Genomic DNA, 11589 nt, shown 5'->3' on the forward strand with positions numbered 1-11589 from the left:
AAGCCCAGAAGCCATATAACAGTAGCTGAGGGTTGGGAACAGGGTTGTGAGGTAGGCTGGCGAGATTGTGCCTCATACAGCTTGTCGACCCTAAAGCTCAGCTACGAAGTCCTTAGGGAAGAGACCATTGTGTGGCTTAATTCCATAGCTTTCAGCTCCCTTTTGTTCCTCGTGGCTGGGGGCCTGTAGCAGGCAGGGTCCCTGCAATGGGGATGGGCTGGGAGCCCTTTGCTCTAAGCCAGGCCTCGGGGCCAGGGCAAGGGATCAGCTTTGAAGCTGACTGGGGATGCTCGGAGAGGCCTGGGAAGGGGTCGGGGGCGGGGGGGTTCTCTCTACAGCAAAGAGCTTTGGGAAGACGACTATGACCGGGCCTTGGCGGAGGCTGTGACATTACACTCAATATGATTTTATGACAATATGCTAATGAGTGTGAATATAATGTAACTGGAATATGCTTCCTGCAAAAGGTCTCTTGTAAGGTATCATTACAAAGCTTATAATCTACTGAGTGTGGTCATCCTATTTGCATGAATGTATCATTCTTGATCTGAAACTAGAAATATGAAATATACAAGGTGCCGTGGCAGAGGCCTAATGACTGCCCATTGGGAAGGGATGGGCGGGGGGGACCTTCATGGACTGTGTGCAGAGGGGAATGGGGCTGGGAACAAGAGGGTTTCCTGGAGGACACTGAGTGGCTCAACAGTGTAGTACAGTTTAGCATTGCATTATAGGGTCCACTACCAGTGAGGGGACCATGCCCATCTCCTCTCCTCTCCACCATCCTCTCTTAGGGACGTTTGCTGTGCATTCAACTCTCAGCCGCACCTTCCTCCTAGGGGCTGGGCACATAATGGTGCCTCTGTCCTGGATCCTCAGTCTGCATCTGGTGATCTTAGTGTGTCTGGCACTCGATTGCTGCATCCCTGGCCCCCATTCCACTCCCAGGGACCGAGCCTGTATTTGCCTCACAGGGCGTGGCCATGTGTCTGTGTCTCTCATGCCAGTTCCCCTCATACAGGCCGGTTGTCTGTCAATGTTTTTCAGCCCCATTCTTCTCACAAAGGTTGTCTGTGTGTCTGCCTCTCTCAGTCACATTCCCCTCGCAGGGGCTGAGGGTGTGTCTGCATCTATATGCTCTGTTCCCTTCACAGTGGCCGGGCATCTGTCTTCTCTCTGCCCCATTCCCTTCACAGGAACTGGGCATGTGGCTGTGTCTCTCCGCCCTGTTCCCCTGACAGGGGCCGGGTTTGTGGCTGTGTCTCTCAGCTCCATTCCCCTCACAGGGACGGGCATGTGTCTTAGTCTTTTGGCCCTGTGCCCCTCACAGGGGCCAGGCATGTGTCTGCATCCTTTGGCCATTCCCCTTACAGATGTGGAAGAAAACAAGTCCTCACTGAGTTTGAAGCACCAAGCCAGAGGCAGCTTTATTACGAGCAATTGCACTGGAGAGTACACGGGCAGGGATTCCCCTACCTAGGCAGGTCTCCCAGATAAACAATTAAGGCAGGCTTTTGTTACATATAATAATGATCAACCGCTGCATTTTGTTTATTCGTTTTCTTCCTGATATCTTACTTTTCTCAGCAATTTCTCTTATAGTCTACTTTCCATTCTTATCTAACACAAGGTCAAAACAGTATCTCTTACAGTTTGTTCCCACTCGCTTCCCACTCGCCCAGGCCTTGCCTTCAAGTCTCACATTATTAGATTTAGTGTTAGCTTGACTCTTGCTCTATTCCTAGAGATTAAGATATCTACATTCAAATTCCCTTTATCCCTTTCTCCACTTCCACACTCCCCCCTTTTGTGTTTCCAGCACAACTATCAGTCCTAAACCTCCATTTTCATTAAATCTTGTATTTCTGATTCTAGATCTAATAATTCAGCCTTCTGGGTTTTAGTTGAGTGTTAACATTCCCATTGTAATAATATAATGGGGTTGATTTATAACCTTAGTCACAAAACACAATACATCATACTTAGTACATAAATCAGAGGGGTAGCCGTGTTAGTCTGAATCTGTAAAAAGCAACAGAGGGTCCTGTGGCACCTTTGAGACTAACAGAAGCTGATCTGCTACAACATCACCGGCTCATTCACCTGCACGTCCACCAATGTTATATATGCCATCATATGCCAGCAATGCCCCTCTGCTATGTACATTGGCCAAACTGGACAGTCACTACGCAAGAGGATAAATGGACACAAGTCAGATATCAGGAATGGCAATATACAAAAACCTGTAGGAGAACACTTCAACCTCCCTGGCCACACAATAGCAGATGTAAAGGTAGCCATCTTACAGCAAAAAAACTTCAGGACCAGACTCCAAAGAGAAACTGCTGAGCTCCAGTTCATTTGCAAATTTGACACCATCAGATCAGGATTAAACAAAGACTGTGAATGGCTATCCAACTACAGAAACAGTTTCTCCTCCCTTGGTGTTCACACCTCAACTGCTAGCAGAGCACCTCACCCTCCCTGATTGAACTAACCTCGTTATCTCCACACTGATATATACCTGCCTCTGGAGATTTCCATTACTTGCATCTGAAGAAGTGAGGTTCTTACCCACGAAAGCTTATGCTCCCAATACTTCTGTTAGTCTCAAAGGTGCCACAGGACCCTCTGTTGCTTAGTACATAAAGTAGACACTCTATAGGCTGTATGAAAAGCATACTTTTCATGTTGATATATATGTTGGAGCATATGAATTTTCCCTTGTAATTCAGATATTTTCTGGACCTCTGGTAGAGTGAAAGCAAATTTTGGAACCGATCAGGTACTAAGGCAGTCCAATTAAAGGGTATCTGGAACTTAAGGGCTGATTGTAGAATTCTACCCGCAGGCCAATAAATGATATTATTGCCTGCAGCACTGGTGAGATTAAAATGTATGTCTTGCAAAGTGGTGGCCTTAACACACACCTGTTATTAGCTTGGAAAAGCAGGTGTCCTGTCAGGGTAGTTCCTTGTCCCATACCCTCCCAACAAACATTGTCACGAACAGTGACAACTTCCCTGGGCTTCAGTTTACATACATACTGAAGCTGTGGGGTTTCTAACGGCCAAAGTGTCCATTGACTCCCTATCCCTATCCTAATGTCAGGTGTTATTCCAGGAGCATTGACTATAAATCAGTTAGACATACCAGGTAGTTTAATTTCCCAAATATCTCTGTGAATTATCCAATCCCACATGCATCCTCCCCACGGACCCGGCAGGATTCGGTATATGGGAGCCCACATCCCCCCAGTTGGTCCATATGCTTGGAAGGAGCACTGGGAACATCTGCACTTCCACCCAGAAAATCTCCAATATGTCTCCATGGCCACAGATCAGATGATACTCCTGAAGTATCTGTAAGGGCACTGGGCCAAGCCTGATGCTCAAGATCACTCCGAATGGCCATCAGCTGGTCATTCAGGAAATCTTGAATTTCTGAACAAGCCAGATCCCACTGCAATGCCTTCCCAGCCTCAGTGATATTTAGCACCATCGTCATCAGAAGTTTCTGGGTCATTGAACTAAGGGTGGAAATAACATGTAATTCACCAACTCCAGCCTGCACCTGGGTTAACTGTGCTCCAGTAATAAGACCTGTGGCCTTTTTCAATTGTCCTAATTTTTCTTCATGTTGTTGGACTTTATAAATATTCCAAATAGCAGCCATGCTATTGACACCATCCCATAAGTGTCCGGCCAAGTCCTTCTTCTTTCTAGAGGAGACCCAGGCCCTTTGTTGTGCTAACCTAATGGCAGCCCCTTTTGAGCAATTAGGATATGTGGAGGTGACTTGGAAGCTGGATAAGGGCAGTGTTAATTTTATAGTTCCTAGAGTTAGTATTAATCACAGTCCATCGATATCCTAACACATCTCTCTTTGGTGAAGTACTATACCACATCTGTTGGCTAAACACTTTTTATGTACTTCTGAGAGGCATTAATATTAATAGCATAGGAGGGGTATATTGCAATATGGTGCAGGTTAAATTATTAGTTACTGGAATTATTTCAGTACAGGTAAAATTTCTGGTTGCAGAACAAACTCTTTGAGTATACATTTGATTGCTCACTAATTGGGTGACCAAATAACAGTAAGGACCTCTTTCATCTAACATACTGCAAACTCCAGGAACGGCCATCATATCAACCCCATCATAGAACCCATTAATCTCAATTTCTGATTTCTGGGGCTCATTTGTTGTGATATCATATATTTCTATTTCCACCAACCCATTTGTTTTCCACTCAATTGTTCACATATATGAACTATTCTGAACCTTAAAAAATATTTTTCTGAACAAAATTATAGTAAATCACTAAGATGTGAAGCTCTTGGCCATTGGGTTTCATTAGAATATACAGTAGGATGTGTATTCGGGTAAATTTCAGGGGTGGTGGCATAGGTGGAGGGGATGGTGGGGGTAATGTTCATGGCAGCAAGGTGTCTTTGGTATTCATCCTCCGGAAGCCAATTAGGGAGGGCAGTGCATCCTGATGGTACTTGTCCGTAAGTGCAGAGCCCAGCCCCCGGAAAAAAAAAACACCCCACCACTGGAAAGGGCCTGCTTTGTGGCCACAAAGGCTTGTTCAGCCTCTGGGAACCATGGAAGTGGCTCAGCGGTGGCTGACTTAGTCAGATCCTGCAATGGCTTAATCACTGTCGCATAACCCAAAATCCACTGTCTGCAGTACCCAGTTATACCAAGAAAAGCTCCCATTTGAGAAATAGTAAGAAGCCTAGGCATATTTAAAATGGCTGTAATGCGAGAATCTGACAAATGGCGAGCCCCAGGTGAAATATCATGACCAAGGTAATGAACTCTGGGCTGACACAGCTGGAGTTTTTCCTGAAATGCTTTGTGATCATTGGCAGCAAGAGAAATCAAAAGAACCAAAGTATCAGTTTTATAGGATTCAGAGGAAGGGGAATCCAACAAAAGATCATCCACATATTGTATGAGTACAGATTTTCCTGAAAAGGCCTCATCATCCAGATCCTTCTTTAAGATCTGGGTAAAGAGGGATGGAGATTCAGTATACCCCTGGGGTTAGCGAGTCCAGGTGTACTGGCCCCCTTTATAGGTGAAGATGAACAAGTATTGGCTGTCAGGATGAATGGGGATGGAAAAGAAAGCTGAACAAAGGTCCACAACAGTAAAGTGAGTGGCTGTAGGGGAATACAAGAAAGAATCGTAGCCAGGTTTGGGACCATCGGAAATGAGGGCAAAAAACCAGCATTAACCGCACTGAGATCTTGAACAAAGCGATAGGTGTTCTTTCCTGCTTTCTTTACAGGGAAAATAGGCATATTGCAAGAACTAGTAGTAGGAACACTAATACCCTGCTGTAACAAAGAATCCATTACTGGAGCTATTCCCTCCTCTGTTTCAGGACACAGTGGCTACTCTGGTACCCTTGGAAGTGATTTACAAGGATCAACAGAAATATTAACTGGTTCAGCTGTTCGGATCTGCCCCACTTCATTTGCATACCGAGACCAAAGATAAGGGGGGTACTTGTGACAGCATGTGTACGGGGAGACTTTGGCAAACCAGTAAAGTGCCTAAAACCACTATGGCTTATTGTTAAAAAGCAACCTAGTCAGCAAGCTGTAAAGTGGCCATGCAGCTTGATCAAGGCAGGAGGGGAGAGGGGTTTTGGGTGCCACAGAAAGGGCAGCTTGACCCCACGTCCTTCCTGATAAGAATTGTGTTGAAGTTGCTGATACATGCATTTGAAAAGAGCAGGATGTACCCGCAGGAATGTCTCTTGGGGTCTCAAGGCTACAAGTTCTGGAAAAACCCACACCTGATTAATCAATAATCAGAAGAATCCACTTGCTTGCCCATTGGAACTGTTTGCTTGACAAGTTTTCTTTAAGGGACATGTCATTGCATTATTAATGTATAAATAAGGGGGAAAAGCTTGAGATAGTGGGGGACTCTTCGGGACTGGTCTCTCCCTCTGGATGCATCTTGTGTTTCCCACAGGCAGACGGGCTGCCACTGTGTCACACGAGGGCCACACACACAGCTTTGGTAATTAGCAAGGGTTGGGGGTGTTTCACTAACCTGTTGCGGACGTGTGTAAGTTCTTGAGATTAAGTAAAGTTTAGCTATAAGTGAAAACACTCTTGTGTTGTCCTGTTTGTGCCAGCCATCTATCGGTCGGACGGCCGTGTCTCCCCTGATTTATTTCCTGACACCTCTTTGCACAGGGATCCAGCTATCAGCAATTAGAAAGGTGGCAACCCAGTATTGTTTACATAGACTGACTCCCCAGTTCATCACATTGACACAGCACAGTAAGGACAGGGAAGGGTTTAATGTCTCTCTGTCTCTCCAGTCAGTGATTCAGGGAAGAGGCCCCAGCACCATGGAACAGCCAGCTCTGCACAGAGTTCAATCTGAGAACCAAGGAGAAAACATTTAGGTCCCTTTATGAGTAAAGAGCTGGAGCAGCCTGTCCCGGATCTGTTTGGTCCTCACCCCATAAATGATGGGGTGTAGCACAGGGGGCACCAGGTGGTACAGACTGTTAATGAGAATGAGGAAATGCAGTGGCACATTGTGGCCAAACCTCTGAATGAGGGAGGAGAAGAAATCTGGGACGTACAAAGCTGAGATGGCACAAAGATGAGAGATGCAGGTCCCAAAAGTTTTGAGCCGGGCATCCTTTGTGGGGAGGCGGAAGATGGCCCGGAGGATCAGAGTATAGGACACAGAAATAAAAAACACGTCCATTCCAATCTCAGAGAAAAGATCAAACAGGCCATAGTAACTACTGATGCGGATGTCAGCGCAGGCCAGCTTCACCACAGCTATATGCCCACAATAGAAGTGGGGGATAATGTTGGTTCTGCAATATGGCCACCGCCTCGCCAGGAAGGGATAGGGTAATGTGAGTATGCCACTGCGCAGCACCACGGCCAGGCCTATCTTGGCCACAGCAGAGTTTGTCAGGATTGTGGAATATCTCAGAGGATTGCAGATGGCCACATAGCGATCAAAAGCCATGGCCGCGAGGATTCCAGACTCCATCCCTGAGAAGGAGAGAACGAAATACATCTGAGTGAGGCAGGCACTGAAACTGATCTCCCTGGAACTGAACCAGAAGATGCTCAGCATTTTCGGTATGGTTGATGTGGACAGGACCAAGTCGGTGATGGCCAGCATGCAGAGGAAATAGTACATGGGCTCGTGGAGGCTCGGCTCCCTCTTCACGATGAACAGGATGGTGAAGTTCCCCAAGATGGCTATGGCATACATAGCACAGAAGGGAATGGAGATCCAGATATGGGCTGCCTCCAGGCCAGGAATGCCAAGTAGGATGAAGGTGGAGGGGTTGGTGAAGTTGGTTGTGTTCGAATCTGACATAGCGTAGGGGAGAAAGTGTCCAATTCTGAGGCATAAGGATGTCTCCTGCATGTACCGTATGCTCCCCTGACTTTCTGTGTGTTCTCAGGGTCTCGGGTGATGGTCGCAGTAGAAATGCCTGAATGGAGAGACAACGTTAATATTAACTACATTACATGCACTATTGGAGGCTGTTCTCATGGGAGAAGCAGATTAATCACTCTTCACACACTGAAAAATGACATATTCAATATTCTGAGAAAATAACTATGAACAATGACCCTACTAAGTCCAATTCCATATTTGTATTGTGCTCCCTGCATTAATAATTCCTGCACTTTTTGGTGGGGGAAACTTAAGAGGCACCAGCAGGAAACACAAATATGGATACTGGTTATCCATCATTGTTCCTTAATGCAATGAGAGTCAGGATAGGGAGTCTGTACTGAAGGAAGTTCCCCATTCATCCAGTTGCTCAAATCAGAGAGGGGAAAAAAACAAACTTTTCCCCAGACAAGTGCTCGGAGAAACATCCCAGCTAGAACATACCTCAGGGGAAAGACCTGGGCGCCGTTGATAGCAGCTCAAGGGAAACCCCTGCTCATTCCCAGCAGTGGACAAAACAAAACAATGTTCAGATCTCTAAGATATGGGATAGAGCATAACATGTTCGGGAATGTGTTCAGTTTTGGTCACCCAGTCTCTATTAAGGATCTAAAAGACTGGGACTCTTTAGTTTATACAAGAGGCAAAGGTGAGAGCATATGATATAGGAGAGGAAAATAAACAAGGAAACTGATTTACATTTAAATGGCCAGTTCCCAACCAGTCCTATCGATAGACACTCAGTGCTCCAAGAGGACTAATTCCCAAAAGCTGAGGAAAATTGTCAGCAAAACTGATTGGGAGGAAAAATTTAGACAAAAAATATGAATTTATATTGGTATTTATTTCATAACAGTTTATTAGATAGCAGAAAACTCATGATTCCACAGTTAACAAAGTGAACAACTTTTGGTACAAACTCAGTTTAGTGGTAAAGTGAAGGCAGCATTTAGGGGGAGGGAAGCAATATGTAACAAAGAGGAAAACGGGAAAATAGCGAGCCAAGAATAGAAATCGGAAGTTAAAAAAATGTATCAGGCACATTAAGACATCAGGGAAAACTCGAAGTTTGGCAGGGCTATGGATTACAAAAAGGAGGTTATTATGTATATTAAGAACATATGAAATCCTAGAAAAGATTAATGTCAATTCCTGTGTTAAATGTAAAGTATTAAAAATAAAGGGAAATTTTTTTCTATAAAAGAATTGACAAGGAAACAATGGAAAATCAAGTATGGGATTAGTTCAAAGAAAAATCTAGAAATGTAAGTAATGCCAGTCACCAACAGGGTCTATGCTAAACAAATCTTGTCAAATAAACCTGATTTCATCCTTTTATGAGAGTACACATTGGTCGATCACAGAGTCACATGTGGTTGATCAAGGGAACAGTGCAGATGCAACGTATCTTGATTTCTCAGAGTCATTTGATTTAGTAGGGGAAAATATTGAGTTGGAGCAGGGGAAGGACTTTACCTCTTCATATGCGATTGGTGAAATAAACTGAATCCAGTTCTGGGATCCACATTTGAAAAAACATGTTGAAAACTTGGAGAGGGTGCAGAAAAGAGTCACAAAAATTCTTGGAGGATAGAGAAAAAGCCGGATTGTTAGACTTGAAGGTGTATATCTCTTTAACTTATCAAAAAGATGATCAAGCGGACACTTTCATGGGGAGAAAATCATGGGTACTAATGGGCTCTGTAATCTACCAGGCAAAGGCTGAGCAAGACCTAAGGTCTGGAAGCTGAAGCCAGGCAAATTCCAGCTCAAAATTAGGGCCAAATATTGAGCAAAGAGGGTGATTAACCATTGTTCATTTAGGTTCTCACCAAGATGGTTAATGGTGTTTGACACCTAACATAGAGAATGCCAGTGAAAATGGGGTAGTTTCAGATGCTAAAATACGGAAAGAAGAAGTTAAAAGTTATTTGGACAAGTTTTAGATGTCTTCAAGTCACCAGGGCCTGAGAAAATCTATCCTAGAATACTCCTAAGGAACTGACTGAGGAGATATCTGAGCCATTAGCTATTATCTTTGAAAAGTCATGGGACACAGGGGAGATTCCAGAAGACTGGAAAAGAGCACATATAGTGCCTATCTATAAAAAGGAACAGGGGAAACCCAGGCAATAACAGACCAGCCAGCTTAACTTCTGTACCAGGTAAGAGAATGTAGCAATTTATTAAAGAATCAATTTGCAAACATCTAGAAGAAAATAAAGTGATAAATGATAGTCCCCTTATTTCGATGCATTTTATTTATTTAGTTTTTAACCTGAGGCGTTACCACAATTTTTTTGTTCGGACTGAACACTCCTGTATTTTTATTTGTGGGTGTTACCACAACACCCAAATAGGCCTAACACATGAGGGTGTTACTACCACCCCTTAATTTAAATAGGTTTGACCTAAACCACTTATTGGCTTATCTTGGGGATTTGAGGGATTACCACCATCCCTTAACTTAGCCCCGTGTACGCATTCAACTAACCTTACATGGGGCAACAACTGTTTTGCATTTGATTTTGTTGCATAAGCAAACGTTTGTATGGGGTGAGCCCAAAAGGACAGATGGCCCCACGGTCAGTTCTTTTTTGACACCCCAGCAGAGATTTCAAAAGGTATTTTACCTTTGGCTTGACGCCTGGCGTTTGAAGGGGAACGGTTCGTAGTAGCGGTTGCTGCCTTAGCCGGGCATAGCCATCCGAGTCACAACCTGAGTTTTTACCTTTAGGTTGAATACAACAAGTTAGAGACAGCTTTCTGTAAGAAATTGCAAGGGATGAAATACAACGGACACAGAGTACCTTTGCCTGAATAGTTTTTTTAAAGTATAAGCAATATTACACAAGCATTTATACATTTTAGTGGCATGCATTAATTAAAAACATCTGCAGTTTGTTTATTGTATGTTTTGCCTATTTTTGTATTTTTGTTTTTAAAACATTGCTATTTTAAGGCTGGGTTACGCTGACTTTACTTTGGAATTTTTTTAGTTGCTTTTCATGTGAGCCTTGCTTTTACAGGTTTTGCTAAGACTTAGCATGACAGTTGCTTTGTTTTTTACAATTAAAAGGCCTATATTTAAATTTTTAACACCGTTTTTACACTAAGTTGGGAGGGGTTACAAGTTTTTGGAAAATCAGATAAACATTCAAAATGACCTGAAAAAAACTGGAGAAAAGGATGATTGGGGGTCTTGAAAACACGACCTCTGAGGGAAGACCGAATGATCTAGGTTTATTTAGTCTGAATAAGAGAACACTGAAGGGGGAAATGATAACTGTTCAAATACCTAAAAGGTTGTTACAAGGATAGAAAAGAAGTGTTCTCCTTAACCTCTGAAGAGAAGACAAGAAACAATGGACTTAAATTGCAACAAGGGAGGTTTAGGTTGGACATTAGGAAAAATGTTTCAAAAAAGGCAAATGCAATGTTTGGTATTATTAGCAGGTAACAGCCCTTGTCCCTCTGCCCCATTAACAGACAGAGCCCTGAAATGCAAGAGGAGGGGGTGACAGTGTCTGTACATTAACACACAGTTGACTCCTGACATCTGTACTCAGTTCTTCCTCCAAGGGGAGTTTCGCCTCACTGAGGCCTGAGCAAAGCACTGGTCATGGTCTCAGAATTTGGCCTTGTATTGCACATCTACTAACATCTTTCATCCTGAAGAATTCACTGTGCCACTGAAATGCACCACCTTGGGGCTGGAGTCCATCAGGCAGGATGCATAGGAGTGCACAGAAATCAGTGACATTTTGTCCAGTGATTCTTTAGCAAACTCATCACTTATGGCAAGGGCCCTGGGATGTTTCATGGATGTGCAGAGCAGAAGGGACCACAGACTTACTCTCTATCCCATCACACCCATGTGCACAGGGTTTGTCAATCATATGAGCTCCTCATCAAGAGATGGGTACCTGTGAATTCTGAGATCGAAGTGGTCTCCTTAGGAATCCCCCTCAGGTATCCGTGACCGTCACCTCTCTGAACCCAGCATATGCAGCAGCATCTCATACCGAGAGCCGACACACGTTGTGCACAATTTATAGTATAACTCTGTGTAATCCCAGTGGGGTTCGCTCAGCCCCTAGAGGAGAAGGAAGTGTCTGAGT

At 44.1% G+C, this 11589-nt stretch overlaps 1 protein-coding gene across 1 annotated transcript; it reads right to left on the reverse strand.

The window, feature by feature from the left end:
• Window positions 1-6436: 6436 nt before the first annotated feature.
• On the reverse strand, window positions 6437-7435 carry LOC101946641 (olfactory receptor 52E4-like). The gene has a single exon (XM_005310482.2). The coding sequence runs from the start codon at window positions 7433-7435 to the stop codon at window positions 6437-6439; it is 999 nt and encodes a 332-aa protein (XP_005310539.2).
• Window positions 7436-11589: the final 4154 nt, after the last annotated feature.

Source organism: Chrysemys picta, chromosome 1 (assembly GCF_011386835.1).
Source record: "Chrysemys picta bellii isolate R12L10 chromosome 1, ASM1138683v2, whole genome shotgun sequence".
NCBI classification, from domain to species: domain Eukaryota; kingdom Metazoa; phylum Chordata; order Testudines; family Emydidae; genus Chrysemys; species Chrysemys picta.